Source organism: Oryzias melastigma, linkage group LG6 (assembly GCF_002922805.2).
Source record: "Oryzias melastigma strain HK-1 linkage group LG6, ASM292280v2, whole genome shotgun sequence".
Lineage (NCBI taxonomy): Eukaryota > Metazoa > Chordata > Actinopteri > Beloniformes > Adrianichthyidae > Oryzias > Oryzias melastigma.
In genome coordinates, this window is record NC_050517.1 from 20,927,862 (window position 1) to 20,945,959 (window position 18,098).

At 38.3% G+C, this 18,098-nt stretch overlaps 1 protein-coding gene across 19 annotated transcripts in view; it reads left to right on the forward strand.

The window, feature by feature from the left end:
* Nucleotides 1-17,150, forward strand: part of c2cd5 (C2 calcium dependent domain containing 5) — a 28,216-nt gene extending 11,066 nt beyond the window's left edge. For 6 of the 19 annotated variants that reach the window (XM_024281457.2, XM_024281459.2, XM_036212399.1 and 3 more), the window contains 21 exons: nucleotides 1,253-1,361; nucleotides 3,615-3,668; nucleotides 6,590-6,704; nucleotides 6,775-6,873; nucleotides 6,954-7,065; nucleotides 7,150-7,229; nucleotides 8,120-8,306; nucleotides 8,392-8,556; nucleotides 9,323-9,367; nucleotides 9,935-10,075; nucleotides 10,148-10,211; nucleotides 10,281-10,342; nucleotides 10,420-10,518; nucleotides 10,619-10,708; nucleotides 10,781-10,859; nucleotides 11,889-11,981; nucleotides 13,150-13,182; nucleotides 13,482-13,613; nucleotides 15,277-15,470; nucleotides 15,543-15,689; nucleotides 15,762-17,150. In XM_024281457.2, the coding sequence (XP_024137225.1) occupies nucleotides 1,253-1,361; nucleotides 3,615-3,668; nucleotides 6,590-6,704; nucleotides 6,775-6,873; nucleotides 6,954-7,065; nucleotides 7,150-7,229; nucleotides 8,120-8,306; nucleotides 8,392-8,556; nucleotides 9,323-9,367; nucleotides 9,935-10,075; nucleotides 10,148-10,211; nucleotides 10,281-10,342; nucleotides 10,420-10,518; nucleotides 10,619-10,708; nucleotides 10,781-10,859; nucleotides 11,889-11,981; nucleotides 13,150-13,182; nucleotides 13,482-13,613; nucleotides 15,277-15,470; nucleotides 15,543-15,689; nucleotides 15,762-15,878 (2,217 nt within the window). In that variant the 3' untranslated portion in view covers nucleotides 15,879-17,150. Of the gene's footprint in view, nucleotides 1-1,249; nucleotides 1,362-3,614; nucleotides 3,669-6,589; nucleotides 6,705-6,774; nucleotides 6,874-6,953; nucleotides 7,066-7,149; nucleotides 7,230-8,119; nucleotides 8,307-8,391; nucleotides 8,557-9,322; nucleotides 9,368-9,934; nucleotides 10,076-10,147; nucleotides 10,212-10,280; nucleotides 10,343-10,419; nucleotides 10,519-10,618; nucleotides 10,709-10,780; nucleotides 10,860-11,888; nucleotides 11,982-13,149; nucleotides 13,183-13,481; nucleotides 13,614-15,276; nucleotides 15,471-15,542; nucleotides 15,690-15,761 lie in introns of all 19 variants that reach the window. The other 13 variants (XM_024281461.2, XM_036212410.1, XM_024281460.2 and 10 more) reach the window with 9 other exon arrangements.
* The last annotated feature ends 948 nt before the right edge of the window (nucleotides 17,151-18,098 follow it).

The following is an 18,098-nucleotide window of genomic DNA, read 5'->3' on the forward strand; positions in this document are numbered from 1 at the left end:
CAACGTTCTTATTCCTGCCTGATGTTTCTGCCTGTCAAAGCCACTCATCTCATGTTGCATGATTGAAAATCAAAACTTTTCTGTGGCGATGCTGCCAACATGCGGTCCCAGTACCTCCAGCTTTTTTTTTTTCCTTTTTTCTTTTCATGAATGCATGGAATTGCATCATAAAATGGAGGCGGCGGGCAATCTTTCACATAAATGGAAAGAGAAAAAGCATGTGAATCAAAGCGCCAAATCTCAGAAACAAAATGTGTTTTTTCAACTTGACCTCCAAACCTAAGAAATATGTGGGATTTCTTTTTTTTTAAATTTTAGTTCCTTCCAGGTCTTTTTGAAGCGGTCTGGATTTTTTTTTTTTCTGCAAAAGTAGGGTGGTCTGTACCAAGGGGTACAGCATGCATGGCATTTCGTCATTACACTTGGGTCTTTTTGCATGGTTTGAAGAGATCTGGCAACATCCACACCAACAATGTTACTGTCACTGAGAGAAAAAAATCCGGCCTTGACTCTGGTCGTGTGGTCAGAATTGTACTAAAATGTACAAGAATATTTGGAGTTTCAGCTCTAGTTGTTTCTCTGAGCTAAAACATGTTAGTGTGGATGTGGCTCAACTTTTCACACAACAGTTGGTCTCTTTATCACAATACTTTGGTGTTGAATCTATTAAATATTAAAATGCACAACACCAACTTGTAGAAACTTTTAAAGTATATGCTTTGTAAATGGTGTATTAAATCCATAGACAGTATAATATTGTTACTGGATGAAGCAAAAGAAAATGCTTTACCTCCGGTTCCAACGAAAAGAAGTCAGTTCAGTCACCATTTTGGAACCAGACGACATTACTAAACAGTGATTGGTCTGAGTTGATCTGAATCATCGTTTCTATGGCAAACACTATTGAATTAGGTTGAATTCTAGGGCAACATCCTGGTAAAAAAAAGAGCTTTTAAAATGCAAGGTTAGCTTCTTAACAGGAAACGTTTGGGTTTGTTTTGATAAAATAAGCTAAATTCTCTTTTACTGGTTGTGTACAGTTATCTATATGCACACCACAACAATAGCTGTTCATTGCTAACAGTTTTTGGTTTAGCCTCAAATAAAAAAATAAATAAAATCCACTAAAAAATGTCTTTTTATGATTTACATTTTGGGTTTTGCAGAATGTAAGGTCCAGTTTAAACAGCCTCGTGATTGTGAATGCAGCTCTGCCCATTCAATCAGTGACCGACTTCTTTTCCATCAGCAGGAGTTCCCCTTCTTCACCCTGACGTCTTTCCCGTCTGGGTTTCTGCTTCACGTCGGCGGAGTGGTCAGCGCTCGCTCTGTTAAACTACTGGACCGCATTCACAACCCCGGTGAGTTCAGCTCACACAAACAAACGCTAACGTAGCGCACACAGTAAGGATATAGGAGTGTAGTCTTTGTGTCATGTAGGGGTCTGATTTCATCATTATGTTTAAGACGTTTTCTGTGTATGGTTGTAGTCCCTGTGTGTTTGGTTGTTTAGAAACAAAAAAAGTCCTTAAGAAATCAAGTCATTCATGCTGATTTGAAATACTTAGATGCGAGTCGCTGAGGAGTGAAGACAAGCGATGGTCATCCGGATCTCAGTTTATAGACAGTACAAACTTTCACCTCATGTTTTGAATGGCCTGGCTTTCTCGCGTGTGGTTATTAAGTCATCACGTGTGTGGGTATGTGTGTGTTTGTGTATTCATACTTTCAAGTCACTTTGCATTGTCCAGGGGGTGAGGCGCAGTTGTGGTGCATGGCTCTGATGTGTTGCCTGCTGGTCAGTGGTGTGTTGGTGCTGCGACTCGTTACGCTGTGACATCGTCTCTGTATGATAGAGCTTGTAAATAGGTTTCTGTTTTGTATCCACATATGTTCAAATGAGTAGATTTAATTAAGGATAAGGAGTGTCCTATTGAGAAAAAAAACGGCCATTATTGATTTTTTTTTTTATAGCCTAAGCTAGGGTTTAGTTTATCTAGTCTCTCTTTGTTTAGCATTCCTATTGCAAAAAACTAAATATTTTCATCCTCAAATGACGAAGAGTTCAGACCTTGACCCCACTGAGAATAAGTGCAGCTCATAACTTTGGTTTTGAAATAAGAAATCTAATATCAGACAAGAAGCTCGCTGGTCACAGTATGATTTCAATGTGCAGCCTTCAGGATTGATTGATTGATCAAATCCTACAGCAATTTTCTGTTAGAAAATACAGCATCAGTTCATAAAACCTCAAAATCTCTCACTATATACTTCAAAAACCCCTACTAAGAAGATTCTATGTTATTAATACTGTTTGGTCTTATTACATTTAAATCAACGTTTGAGTAAAAACTTGTATTCTTTAAAAAACAGATTTAATTTAATTTAATTCAAGCAAATTGATCACAGTTTCAAAATTGGACATCAGAACTGTTAAAGACCACTAAGCTATGATGATGATGATGAAGATGGAGTCCAGGCCCGTAGGGGTGGGTTGACAAAAAAAAAAATATTTGATCCAAGATTAATAGATCAATAAAAGTAGAGATCGATCTATCGCATAAAGCTAGTCCTCTAGCTTGATGCTAATGTATGATGAGATTTCCCATGAATGTTCCAAATTCTTCTAAGGAAATATTTTTAAAGTAACTATTTGTGGTCTAAAACACAGTAATTTTACTTTCTTCTTCTTCTGGAATAAGGTGTAATGCTATAGCGCGATCGCCACCTAGTGGCCAAACTGAAACGCTCTCCAGGAGAGTCAGAGCAATTTTTGGAAATTCTCCGTTTGAGAATCCATGTAACACTGTATAACATTAACAATCTCATAATTTCACTAAGAAATATTACAGTATGTGAACTGTATCAGATTAATATGATTTTTAATGTATTTCTGAAATTATTGGCGATACCCAGCCCTAATTTTAATTTATAAAAGAAACAGTTATTACATAAAAAAAAAAAAAAACATCTTTTGACTAAAAAACCCCAATAATTTATTTTAAAGGAAATAGATTTTTTGATTGATTTAAATTCTTTGAATTCAACTGATTCATTATTTTGGCTTGAATCGCCTTTAAAGAAAAATAATTCTTTACAGAGTTAAAAAAATCTATTCAGGTTTTTCAACATAAGGAAAAGGGAGTGAAATTTTTACTTCCAACACACACATCTAAATATATTTTTAGACATGAAGTGGGTACATTGAAAGCAGAGGAAAGAGACTGTTATTTTTTTTTTAGGTGTTTGAATTTGTGGTGGGTTTTGGAAAGAGATGCTAAAATAAAACTTTTTCAAACTCCCCAAAGCAGCAGACAGCTTTCAGTCAGACTAGACCTGCATGCGCTTTTTATATTCTTAGGTCGTGATCCGAGTTTAGTGCTGAAGCTTCAACTCATCTTTGTTCTCCTACGTTTCCTTCATCAGTCGTCTCCTTCTTCAGAATTCTTCCAGTTGGACCTTTTTTTTAATTGTTGTCGCTTAGTGACTGTCAAGTGCTGTGTCCCTTCGCATAGTGACGATGGAGTGCTTCATCTGTGCTGTGCTTGTATATTAGACACTTTCTTCTTTTCTTTTTCTCTCTTTTTCTGTACTAACGGTGTGTTCTGGCCCAGCCTTGGGTAACACGCGCTCATACAAACTGCTAGACTGGAATAGTGTCACTGCAGGTATTTCCCTTCTTCTACTGCTCTCACCCACAGGAGCAATGACAGCTCATTGAAGTCTGAATTATTGTAGATTCTCGGCTAACACTATTGCATCCATTCACTATCTTTATAAATTCCGTCTCGTTGGGCTGAAAACGGATGAATTCAGTGAGCTGTTATCCCTCTCTCTTTAATCTGTGTGCTGAGCTGAGCATGCCTCGTGTCCCAACCCCACCCCATCCAGCCTGACGTAGCTCCCCCCCCCCTGCACCCAGCTCGTCTTGCACTGCATAGATACTGTTCGGCATTGGAGTGGAGCCTGTCGAGACCAGAGGAAGTTTAGGACGCTTACTTTGTGACGAAGAGCCACTAACTGGGCATGTGCATCCCAAACTCACTGGGCCGTATTCATACTAAGAGTGGAAGAGTGGTGGATGAATGGATGCATGGGAGGTAGACTGACGGGGTGGGGAGGGTAGATGGAGTAAATCCTAACTGGTTCTGGGCTGTTTTTACATCAGTGGAAAGCTGAGAAATGGAGGAAGTGTCGAATCTCGATTCTTTGATATTTCTCGATGAACTCTAGTGAATGAATATGGCCCTTCTCTGGTCATGAGCGTGCACATGGTCATGAGCGCGCACGTTGGTGAGCCCGTGCTTGTATGACATGCTGCTGGTTTAAGATAAACCACATCCTGGGTCTAATGCCTGACCATCGGCCAAGTATTTTCATTTCTTCATTCTCCTCATCCCTCCTTCTTTTCATTCTCGTGGCCTGTCCCACCTACACTACTGTCACTCTTCCTGTGGCTCCATCAGCATGTTGCCCCTCCCACTTAGAAGGTCAGTTCTCTACGGTGGCATCTTCAAAACAGGAAGTGCCGATAATCTGTGTTTAAGAAAGTCCTGTAGAATTAAAAGCATGAAGATTACTGTGAACTCATCATTCTCCCACCGTCGGTTTAGGACAGGGGTCTGTCTTTGTTTTCACAGAACGTAATGAATGTATATATTAGAAAGTCGTTTATTTTTTTGGATCCTAAACCAGTGGTCCACAACCCCCGGGCCACGGACTGGTACCAATCCGTGGGTCACTTGGTACCGAACTACTGACAGAAAAAAATAAATATTTGCTCTAACTTTGATTATTTCTGTTTAGATCATTGTCTGATCCTGAAGGATGTTTTACTTTGAAAAACTGCCGGACTCCCTTCTTAACATTCGTCTAGGTCACATGACTCAAAAAAGCTACAAGGATTGCTAAGCTAGTCGCCGGAAGCTAACAAAAACCAAACAATAAAAAGTTTTGGGAAAAAGCCAGCGAGGAAACCGAATAAGAGCCTTTGACTTAAACAAAAAACAATATTTTAATTATTTAGTTGGGGATTTATTTGACGCAGACATTGCTCATTCTAAAGCATTGCTGCCAATGCACCAGAGTTACAGTAGCTACAAAGCTATTTTTATAAATACCAGTTCTACAACGGTTACGTCCTTTTATTTTGCTTCATTTATCCATCACATCTTAAAAGTCGGACGTAGCTGAAGCTAGCGTCTGGGACGTTAAAGGGGAAAATCTTCATTAAAGTTAAGTAAAGTTTGTGGAAACTTGTAAAAGGGACATTTCAGAATTTTTCTACAGAAAGACTGGATTAGTTCAGAAACTTTAGCACAGAAAATGTTCTTTTGTGTTGAAAAAAACACACAATGAATGAGGATTTATGTTAAGATGAAATATGATCAATCTTTTTGTCCTGATGGATAATAAGATAAAATGGAGAAAAAAATAAAGTAAAATTTCCTTTATGGAATTTTTTCAAATCAGATACAACTTTTACAAATCAACAACTTTGTTTGATTTAATCTTCATCATCTGTAAATTAAAATTCTACAGATATTTTTAGACTTTTTAAAACTCAATTTATTTTATTTAGTTATATTTAGCATAGTTTTCATGCCATTGCTTCAGCTGGACTGTTTAATGTGAGGTCAAAGTGTCTTATTTGTAAAGAAACTCATCAAACTCTATATCGTGTTTGGAAAGAAAAAAGCTCAATTCTCTAAGTTTTATGAAGTGTATTTTTCTAAAGTAAGCCTTATACGTTCCTGCTGAGTTTTGGTCAGTGAGAAACCAACCCAAACGACTCTTTTATTGCTGAAGGTTGGAGATCCCTTTGTTTGGGGAAAATTTCTTCTAATATAAACCTTTAGTCAATAAATATTGTAATTCAAATGCACTTTTCGGCAGAATGATCTGAATGGAATTATTTCATCACAATTTTAAATTGAGATTAAATTAAATTGTACAGTAAAATCCTTACTTTATAGTATCACTTTATTATAAAAGCACTTTGTGTTACCTGGTATAGAAATTTGATTGGATTTATTGAGTTATTGCTTTATTTAAAAAAAAAATATATATATATATATATATATATATCTTTATGGAAAATGAAACATTTTTCTTTCTTCTAAGCTTTTTTACTTTTTTTTTGTTGGCTCAGTTTCCTGATATAGGATTGCGTTGAAAAAAATTTGCAGATCCAAACTAAAAACATATCAGTCATTTAGGCTACGTTTCTTAAAACTTTATACTTCATACATTCATTGATTTTAGTTTCCTCTTCATCCCCTAACACTCAATGTGACTTATTTTTTTTAATTATTCTGCACATCTTTGTTTCTTGTTTGGTTTACCATTTTACCTCACAAACCTGCAGAAAGCACAGAGTAAAATGCCGACTGTCCTTTTCTGTCCTGGTAAGTCCTTGTAGTTAAACCAGAGACGGTCTGGTTTGGTTCATTTGAAGAATGCCATTCTAAATGTTCATTTTCAAGACATTTTCATTTAGACTTCAGTGTCAAAAGATAAGAAAAATGATTTAAAAATGTGTTTTTTAAGACTATTTTTTGTGGGACTCTTGTGTTTTGTTTTTTTGCAGATGAGCCAGAGACTCGTGATGCCTGGTGGGAGGAAATTCGCCAGGAGATCAAATCTCACGCCAAAGCCCTCGGCTGCCATGCTGTCGTAGGATATAGTGAAAACACAAACATATGGTATGTTCTGTCTGCTCTCTTAGATTAAACGGTTGGAGATGTTCTGATATTGTTTTCTTTTGAAACCCAGTGAAGAAGTGTGCATTCTGTCGGCCTCCGGCACGGCAGCCATCTTGAATCCTCGGTACATGCGAGAGGGCTGCCTCGACATTGCAGGCAGCGACCACAGGTGCTTTGCTTTTGTCTTGTGAGGTGAGAATCACTTTAGCAGGTCAAAAGCTCACGCTGCAACCACTGATCGATTGGCAGGTTTGAAGATCCATCCCCTTCCAGCTGTGGCTTCTGTCACATCCCGTACGATGAGCTCAACATGCCGTTTCCTGCCCAGCTCACGTACTGCTTCCACTGCAGAAGGCAAAAGGTAGCTAACATTAGACTTGTTTTGGTTAAATCCTCATCCTTTGTGTCAGGAATGTTTGTAATGGTAAAAGTCTGGTTTTTGAAGGTTCCTGATGTGCTGTTTACGACGATTGACCTTCCATCCGACGCAGCTATCGCTGGAAAAGGCTGCTTTATTCAAGCCAGGTAGAACACTCGGCTCCTTTGAACGGGAGGAAATCGGGTTAAATTAGATTATAAACATTCCTGATGAATGAAATATTCCTGAACTAAAACTCACTTTGTCTTTTTATATAAATTATGGTATTTCTTTATTTTCCTGCTTTTCCATTTAGGGTTTATTTTGGTTTGTTACTCACAAAAATCCCCATTTCAGTTTTTGTTCAGTAAGTAATGAGAGTAGCTGTAGTGCAATAAGTCAATTCCAAACATGTCATCATCTAATATAAGAACATGTGATGAACAAGACAAAACACATTACAGCTCAGCTCTGTTGTTACTGTAAAGTTTACAACATTTTTATCATTTTTCTCTAATATGCCAAATCATATAAATTAAATTGGATGAACTATTGTTTCTGCATTCAGATAAAGATTATTTTTCTTCAATATTTCACTTCAAACTTTTTAGTTTTATGTAAATAATTATCCTGTTAATAACAAATACAATTTATTTGCTGTTAGAGAAAATCTAAATCTATTTAATTTTTTTTTTTTTATTTGATTTGATTAAAATTTGATTTATTTCTCTCATTTTACTTAAAACATTTTTACTTCACTATAAAAAACACATAGCTAGTGATATAAACTCCACAACAAATTCAGAAAATGAATTCTTACTGGAATAATTAACTAAATCCAGATCCGTCCCTGAATATATACAAGAATAACTTTGTGGGTTTCATTAATTGTGTTTTCCAAGTAAAGTTATTTTTTAATCAAATTTTTTTATTTGTAACCCAGCTGTTGTTAGAAAAATGTCCATTGATTCATACTTTATACTTTATGATGGTAGATTATTAATTGTTGGAAGCTGTCACAGGACACCTTAAATTCCTGTTCCTGCTGTTTTTCCAGACTGTGTCGTCTGAAGAAGAAAGCTCAGGGAGAGGTGAACGCGACGGCCATCTCCAATCTGCTGCCTTTCATGGAATACGAGCTCCACACTCAGCTGATGAACAAACTGAAGCTGCGGAGCATGAACGCTCTGTTCGGTCTGAGCATACAGATCAGCGTGGGCGAGAACATGCTGCTGGGTCTAGCTGTAGGTTCACACTTTAACCTAATTAAGTAGCTTATTACTTTTATGCTCTTTAATCAATTAAAAAAATGTTTGTTTGTCTTGACAGTCTGCTACAGGAGTTTACCTGACGGCTTTGCCCGCACCAGGAGGCATCCAGATCGCCGGGAAGACCCCAGGAGACCTGAACAATGAGCAGCATATTATGAACATCCAGAAAAGGATCAACGACACCATTGCCAAGAACAAAGAGCTCTATGAAGTGAACCCACCAGTAAGGAAGAAAACCTTCACGCTTTACAGTAAATACGTTAGAGGAAGTTCATCATAATCTGTTAATGTATCACAACGTCTATAAAGGGGAAGTTGAATAAATATGTAAATATTCAAAACTCAACTGTAAGAGCTCAATTATTGCTGTAAATGTAATAAAAGGGCAAAAAATAATGGAAAAATACAGAAAATGTGGCAAAGTTGGATTAATTCTGGTTCGTCTTGAATGGAATTTAAGATCTAGAGCAAAAAGTATAAATAACAGAAGCTTCTCCTCTAATCTTAAGAAACGAGGGTGGATCAGATTGTAGAGCAGATCAGGTATTGAGAAGCCGGGCCAGGAAAAAAAATGAATCGTAAAATAAACAGGAAGCTAGTGAGTGGGAAGGTAAGTTATGGTTTAATTACAGTTTCCTGTTGTGCAACAATTTTACAGTAAAGAGTTTCAAGATCTCTGCTGTCAAGGGGATTATAAGAACTAATGGTAAACCAGCAGGATGTTTGATAAATGACATATTTCTGACAAAATAACACATTGAAACAATAACTTAGTTTAATTTAGACACAAATATTATAGTTTTGTTAGTAAAAACAACTAAAATTTTGACTTCAGATTAAGAAAATACAGAAAAATCACATTTAAAGTTTTTTTTTATTTTTTTTACTGTTTCATAGCGTCCTGTATTTAGGACTGTTGATTTGTTTTTGCTGCTTCCTCTTTAAATTCCAATAAACTCACCCTTCTTGTTTCCTTCTTCCCATCAAAGAAGTTATTTGCCCTGGACCCTGAGGTGTTCTGCGGCACAAACGTGGTACAGAGCATGCCCAACTATAAATCAAAGCATGACTTTTGTCTCAAAACCTTCAGGGAACTGACGGTTTTTTGCTTCTGAAAGACACTAACCTTATATTTTTGAAGATGATCTGTTGAGATTCTGCTTTTTCAACCCCACTTTTGTATTTTTTCTCACTGTCTGGATCAGAGTTTAGGGTGGTAGCTCACTCATACTCACAGTATGTGAACCCTTTGGGAGCACGAAATGGACACATTTTGTACTTTGTTTCATGTAAATCACAACAAAAACATTATTTGCTTAAATCACACAAATTTATGTTTTTTATTGAATGTAATCTTGTGTCCAGTTCATGCATAAAACCAAGTAATTCCAAAGGGTTCACCACATATTTTCTCCTGCAGATGTATTTGCACAAAAGTTTAAGACCATTTAATTTTGATAGAATAGAATTGTCCAAATGTTAGATGAATACCGGTGTTTGTTTGCTCATGTGGTGTCACTAACCGTGGTTTTACCATTAATCCCAGATGTAAGATGTGGTTGCCATGTTGGTTCAATTCCCCCCTTTTGGTTTCTCTGCAGGAACTAACCGAGGAGGTGGTGGGTTCTCCGATTCCTGAGCCGAGGCATCGATCCAGACTTTTCCGCTCCCACTCGGAGAGCTCTGACGAACTGTCGGAGCTCGATCTGTCCCATGGGAAAAAGGATGCTTTTGTCCTGGAGGTGCGTAGAAATACAACTGGAGTGTGAGGGAATTTCACCAGAGGGTTGATCAGAATTTGCTCTTTCCTATAGGTTGATGATACCGATGCTGTTGAAGACATCCACTCCCTCCTTACCGATGCTCCTCCCCCTAAAGGTTGATGGCTGATGATGTTTTTGAAGTTCAGACGCATCAATAACTTTTCTTACCTCTCTTTTTCTTCAGGTTTTCACAGTTGCAATACTGAGACCATGCCTGGGATTTATAATTGGACTTCAGCGTTACAGGTACGGCTACTGTCGAGGTGTAACCACAGCAGCTATGATACCGTTATGTAACGCCGTGCTGCTGGACTTTCTTCCAGATGTTTACATCAGTGAGGGTCCTTAGATTGAGCAATGCTAATCTAACTAACCAAGCCTTAAACAAGATCTTCACCGACCTCTGTGAGAATCTACTAAAGGTAAGAGCCTGTTTTAATCTGTAACTCATTCTCATATTATCAGAAATGTATATATTTTATTATCTATCGGATGCTTCAACTGTTTGATTCTTTATTCCAGAGTTTCTACTTCAAGCTGCGCTCCATGGTTCCCTGCTGTCTGTCTCATCTCAACTTCTCCGTCGCTGTGCCAGAAGAGGAACTCATCCAGGTTAGACGTTTACCAACAGGAATACATTTTTCTTTTACTGAAAACATCAATATTGATTTTCGTTCTCACCAGGTTGCTGTTACAGCAGTTGCCATGACATTTGACAAGGATCAGACGCAGGAGAAACCGGCTGAGAAGCCCATTATGAAAGGTGAGAATTTTCCCTGACTGAAGGTAAATATTTCCAGTGAAAATTGTATTTTAAGCATGTTCTATTGACATTTTTCTAATGATGGAGGACATATATTAAGAAAATTGGGCTTAAAATTTGCATTTCTGAGTATTTCTTTATTCAAATCATTATAAATCAGGAGCAGATGAAAAAATGCAGTTTGAAAAAGTTTGATTTTGTTATGTAGAAAATCCCAAGATCCTTTCTTCACTCCATTCTGATGCATCCACTTGTGCACAACTAGATCCATGTACTTCCTGGTCTGAGCTGGTATCTGGCTCAAAGCTGTATGGATAGCTCCAATATTGCTCGCCGTTTTGTTGCACCGCTAGTGTTAGGTTAGGGGTGTGAGGGGCTGTAAGCTAGTGGGAGACCAAATGTGAACAATTAGCTCAGTTATGTGTAATGGGTAAGGGGGCGGGGTTGCTCCACTAAATTTTCCACCCACGATTTAGAGGTGAATTTCTAATGAATTACTGCTGCTCTGCAGAAACTATGTCTTAGAAAATGACAGGTTTTATTTAATTTTTGGCAAAGAAAAAATATCACAATTAAAATACAATTTTTATACTTTGAAAATAACTCAAAGTGGGACTTAAAGTGAGAAACTTCCTCTGTACTCCATCTAATTCATCCAATATGGATGAATACAGATTGTTATTAAAAAAAAAATCTTTCTTTAGCTCTCTGCTTTTAGGTAATTTGCTAAAAATATTATTACAAAAAACACAAGATGAATAACAAATTAAAAGGTTTTGTTAATTTGAGCAACCAATAATTTTTCTTAGAAGTATTTAGTGTGCTGAATCTTAAAGTTTTGACCTAAATTATCAAACATGATGATTAAATTCTTGTTTCCAGAGAAATTTCACAATTTAAAATTAAAATCTTAATTTAAATCAAGAAAACCAAGTTTATCTGGTTTCCCTGCTTACAGTTAAACCTGTCTCCCATTTTCATTTGAAAACTGTGCATTACTGATGACTTATAATTAAAATCTCTTCAAAGGTTGCAGTGAGGGGGAGGAGCAGCTGCAGTTTCCCCTGGAGCTGTGTGCAGATTCGTCATCCGTCAACTCTCAGTCTTCCTCAAGAATCTCAGGTATTTCACACGCTTGTCTTCAGCAGCTTCCCCCTGCTTTGCTCGACTAACAAGCGCTGCCCGTATCCTCCACTGATACCTCAGGTACATTGTCTTTAATCACCCCAACTGCAAAACTCAACCAAAATCAGCTGATTGTGGTTCATTCAGCAGGTAAACAAACAGTGGTTTGAAGTAGGCGGTGTGGTTTGGTTTTGCTGTGACAGTAGATTGTAGTTTGGCTCAACCTCCATCGAATGAACACAAGCACTTGTATGGGGTCAAATCAGGATTGGTTTAAAGTGAATAAAAATCTAGATTATAAATAAAAAAACGACCGCAGAATGAAATATGGACGGGTCTTTTATACTGGAGCTGCAGAGCATGATGACGTGAAACTCATCAAACTCATCAAAATTCAACTGTAATACTTCGTTTCAACCTGTAGAGGGCGGCACACATACGGTTTTAGACTATAATTACAGGAATTAAACGGGTTTATTTTAAACTGAGCCAACAGACGGCACTTTTAAAGCTTCATTTATAGAGTTCAAAAAAGTTTTAGTGATTGGTTACCTAAATATCTACATTAAAAAATAAATCTAAAACCAAATGAAAACTGGTTATTTGTAACAGCTGCAGTTTTAGTTCTCAATTTAGAATTTTCCTTTTTTGAATTTGAGCTTCATTTTACATGGAGGTGGGTGTTTGACCGTATGATTGACATTGGGTGACAGAGATTAAGGTAGCATCATTTCTGCCCCAAATTAGTTTGTGCCACTTGTGTTATTGCTCTTTTATTAAATAATAATATTAATCGTAACCCTTGTGCTATCCTTGACATGTTTACTTTGGAAGCGGGGTCATCTGGACCCCATAAGAAAGCACAAATTTAAGTTACAAATGTACAATTTTGTTTGAACATTTTTAATATTTATTTCAAGTTTATAATATATGTTTTCAAATGTACAAGTTTTATTTTTTTCTTTATTTTAAGAGTTTTATTTTTCTGATTTTTGAGTTTAAAATTGTCTTCACATTTTTTTTAAATTTACAATCTAATATTTATTTGACTCTGAGCTGATCCTGTTTGACCCCATACGCTCGGAGCGTTTAAATGTACTAAAATGCAAATAGCATTTTTATTTCTATGCACAAAGTTGGACATGGATGTTTGTTTGTGCGACAGGTGTTCCAGAAAGTTCTAGTCTATCTACCAGAGGTAAGTCTCCTTTCTTGTCTTCTCCTTACCACCCCCCCACACACCTACCTACTACCAAAAACTACTACACTGCCTTATTTTTACTTCTCATCCTTTTGTCTCTGACAGTTTTCTTGCACCACTCCCAAACCTCATCCAGTTTTGTTCTTTTTTTTTCTTCTGTTTCCTCGTTCTCTGTGTATTGTTGTGTTGTTGTTGTTGTTTTTGATTTGTCTTTATTTCGTATGCCGTTTGTGCGGGTGCGGGCTGTGTACTCGTTGTTTTGTGCGCGTGTGTGTGCGTGTGTGTGTTCTCTCCAGCTGCCTCCGTTGATTACGGTTCCTTTGCAGACAGATGCAGCACCTGGCTAGAGCTGCTTAGGCTGAAAGCTCACACCATAAGACGAGGATCAGTTAAGACAAGTAGGAGGACACAGTCTCTAGCACACTCTGGTGATCATACTCGCAAACACAGAACACGGTCTCACAAAGCAATCGCACATATGCACTTACACACCCCTCTGTGCATGCTGTTTGAGGGAGGGGGTGGGGGGGTTGTGGAGCATTGTTAAATCAAGCACTGGCTTTTTTAGCTAGAGTGTGAAAGTTGACACCCCGCTTCTCAGGAAGATCACAATCAGCTGCTTAGCTTTAAAACAACCACCGTGATTTCTTCTATCTCCTCCTGTCGATTTGCATGATAAGCAGTTCGCTATAAAAAATGAAAAAAATCCTTTATCTTTTCTCTGCATTTGCATCAAGAAATTTCTGAGAACAGTTTCCACCATTTGAATGTGAAGAGAAAAAAAAAAAAAAAGCGGTGTATGAGTCACTTTTGTTTGCACACTGTAATAATTGTGGGCTGGGTGCAACGCTTTCCTGCGAGAGCTGCAATGATTTCCAGCCCTCTGCGCACAAAATGTGTAATGTCTGGCTCTGAAGGGTCGTGGTGTCCGGATGGAAGCCACCTCAGGTAACTGCAGCGGAGCACCTTTCACACTCTGGTCCGTGTACATGTGCTCAGCTCTGCTCATAGCTGTCTCCCCGTGCGTCTCCATGCCTCACAAACGCCAGAAAGAGAGCTCATGTACTTCACCGTAAATACCGCATTCACACTCTGTAAACAGCTGTGCCCAGGTCTGTCCGTCTGTCTGCAGACATCGTCCTCCTGTCTGTCGGCTTCGTTCACACAGCATGGCAGCGCATGCCGTCCGAAGTGATTGTCTCACACGTGCACGTCATAGCATGGACGCTCATCCTAACACAAACGAATGAACAGTTGAGCCAAATTCAACGTCTTAATGTCTTTATTCAAACTATTTAAAGACCCACTCTGATGAAAATCAAGTTTTTAACATGTTCTAGTGGTAAATCTCTGATAAAGGTGGACATATATAAAGAAATTTGAGATTAAAAATACATTTTCGAGTATTTCTTTATTGAAATCATTGTGAATCAGGAGCAAACACAAAAAATGCACTTAGAAAAAGAGCATATTTGTTTAGTAGAAAATAGGTTGGGCAGGTTAAAAGCTCCCTTCTCCGCTCCATTCTGATCCCTCCAATTGTAGACGACTCGATTCGTGTTCGTCGTCTTTTTCCTCGTCATCTGGCTCAAAACTGTACGGCTGGATTGCTCCAATATTACTCGCCATTTTTTTTGCACTGTAAGCAAGGGAGTGTTAGCTAGCAGGAGAGAGTGTAAACATAGAGCTGTCATCAGCGGGGAGGGGGCGGAGTTGGTCCACGGCAAGTCCCGCCCACAACTCAAATTTCTCTGATGTACTGCTGCTCTGCAGAAATGACAAGTTTTCAAAAGAGTGGGACTTTAATAAATCAATATTAGCTGTAAACCAGAATTTTGTTGGATTTTTTTTCCCAAATTTTGGCTTAACTGTTCAGGTTTAAATGTTTTTCAACCTGTGCAAACGTTTTCGCACATCATTCCACACTGATACTACTTTGTGATTCAAAGCTAATATCAGCTGTCACTCTTCCCACCGTTTTTTTGTTTTTCTGATCTCTTCATGTTTTTTTTTTTTCTGGCGTTCTGGTCATTCTGGTTACGAACTTCACTCACATTTTCCTTCTCTCACTCCTCCTTCCCGTAACCACAGTCTCATCCTTGGAGCACTCCAGTCCGATCACCGAGGGCCGCTCCCGTTTGCTCCGCTCCAGCCGCTCGTTCGGTGGCAGCTCCGTGTCCGTGGTGAAGATGACGCCGCTCTCCTTTCTACCCGGCACGCGCATTGTCAAATACCTCGGGATCATCAACATGTTTTTCATCCGGGAGACGACGTCTTTGCGAGAGGTACGGTGTGGGCAAAATCTGGAATTCTGTGTTGCCGTTATGTCACATTGCGTGTTCGCGTGTCGTCTGTAGGAAGGCGGAGTCAGTGGTTTCCTCCATTCGTTTGTGGCAGAAGTGTTTGCGATGGTTCGAGCTCACGTCGCAGCTCTGGGGGGCAACGCCGTGGTCTCCTATAGCATGAAAGACTGCGTTTTAATGGAGAATCCCAACAAGAACCAGGTACTTCATGATGAACATTTGGAACTCTGTGAGGGTTTGTGGGTAACGCTGCTGTTCTGTTTCCCCCCGCAGTGTCAGTGTCTTATAAATGTGAGCGGGGATGCGGTGATCTACATCAGGGAAACGGACCTGGAAGCCATCGCTTCAACAGTTGGACTGAGCTCTACTAACTCTGACGGAGCCACATGACAGTGAGACGGGGGAGAAACTCTCAAGCCAGCCCGTCCAAATCAAAGTTGTTTTTTTGCCTTAAAACGTAAAACAAACACACGAGTGAATTCACACTAGAAAGCAGCATGCCTCTCTGTGTTTGAAGGCTCTGGGAGCCTCTGAAACCCGCCAAAGAACCACTGCTAATGTGAAGTTTTTTTATTGAACTGCACTCTTCCAGGCAGAACGGGCCTCCTACAGTTTGAATTTTTATTTTTTTTGTGTGTTTGGGCAGCTAAAACCGGTCTGTCCATGTACACACCAGACTAGATTTAATGCCACATGTAAAGGGACATTTGAATTTTTCTGCCAAGACGAGTATTTCTGTTTATAAGTTGTTGCTTAAAAAAAAAAAAAAATCCTAAAATCGATTCCATCACAGTTGTGGTCCAATTTGTTCTTAAATTGATGGTGTCCTGCTTTTCTTTGCTGAAACTTTATTGGCACAACATTTCTCGTCATCTGTAACTTATAAATCATGTTTTTTTCTATTGGTGGTGTTACAAATCATCATTATTTCCATGCTAGCTTCACTAAGTCATCAATAAAAATGGGTTCACTGCAGCCATAAACACAAATAATAAAATAAGATTTGTCTATTTCAAAAAGATATTGACATGTAACTTTGCTACTAAAAGAAAATAACTTTTTTTGCCCTTATCGTAAAATAAAAACCTACTAGCATAATCACTTTAAATTATTTAATGGAGTAGAATAGAAAAGGGTTTGTTTTTATTGAAGAAGCCAGTGAAGTTTCATAGATGAGTTTATTATTTAAACTGTTTGGTACTAAAGCGGCTTTTTGCTCTCTCCGCAGTCCCAAATGATCTCTTCCTCCAAACCTCATAGCTGTTGCTCTGGTACTTGTTTTCAAGAGTTTTGCTATTTCATCTCTGATGTCCAGCACTGTAACAAATATCTTTTTTTATTAGTGTCTGTGCCATCTAAAATAAGGTGTAAATGTTCTCTAAGACCAGATTTGAGTATTTTTGTAGCATACAGTTACTGAATCCTACAGCTTGTTTATTAACCTGTACATAAAAACTTTAAATAAATGGGATTTAATTCAGTGTCAAATTTAGTGGTACTTTTTTTCTGTTTGTGATCATCTAAGATTCCTTTTATGCTGGTATCTAAAACTTGAATGTAAATACTTGGATTCTTTTTCTTTTGATAGCAGCATGCTACTTTTTACTGCCATTGCTGTATGCTTGCCGAAATAATTGCACAATAAACCCAAGTCAAACCAGACGCATCATAGTTTTTTATTACTTTTATATACATATATAAATGTGGCCATTAGAAAACAAATTATGATGGAAAATAAGTATTTGGTCACGAATAAATAAGCAAGATTTCTGGCTCTAACAGACCTGTAACTTCTTCTGTAAGAGGATCTTCTGTGTGGTGATCTACCATAAATGTTATGACTGAATATTTCTAATGTTTTTCTTAAAGAATTTTTACTGATAAATTATACATTTCATTTCTTTTTTTGTGTTTATTCACAATGTTTTAGCATACAAGTAAGACAAAAGGAAATGTGAGTCAAAGTCAGATTTAAATAAATGTTACTTTTTTTTAATAAATGTTATGAGTGACTGAACAACATGTGAATCGAACTGCACCAACCAAAAACACGGAGAACTAAATACAATAAATAATAGAATAAAAGAGAGGAGAAGTAACTGAGAATAGAGAACAGAAGCTGATTACGATGATAGAAAATCTAAATTTATATTTAAACGCATCAATATTAATTTATTAATTTAACCTCACAGGGACCACAGGAGGGCTGCACGGTGGCGCAAGTGGTTAGCGCTCTCGCCTCACAGCGAGAAGGCCCCGGTTCGAATCCCGGCTGGGACCTTTCTGTGTGGAGTTTGCATGTTCTCCCCGTGCATGCGTGGGTTTTCACCGGGGACTCCGGCTTCCTCCCACCGTCCAAAAACATGCCTCATAGGTTAATTGGCGACTCTGAATTGCCCCTAGGTGTGAATGTGAATGTGGGTGTGATTGCGGCCCTGCGACAGACTGGCGACCTGTCCAGGGTGTACCCCGCCTTCGCCCTTCTGTAGCCGGGATAGGCTCCGGCACCCCCGCGACCCCAGAAGGGAAGCAGCGGTCAAGAAGATGGATGGATGGAGGGACCACAGGAGAGGGAATATTCTCTGATTACTAATTAGCCTGGCAGAACGC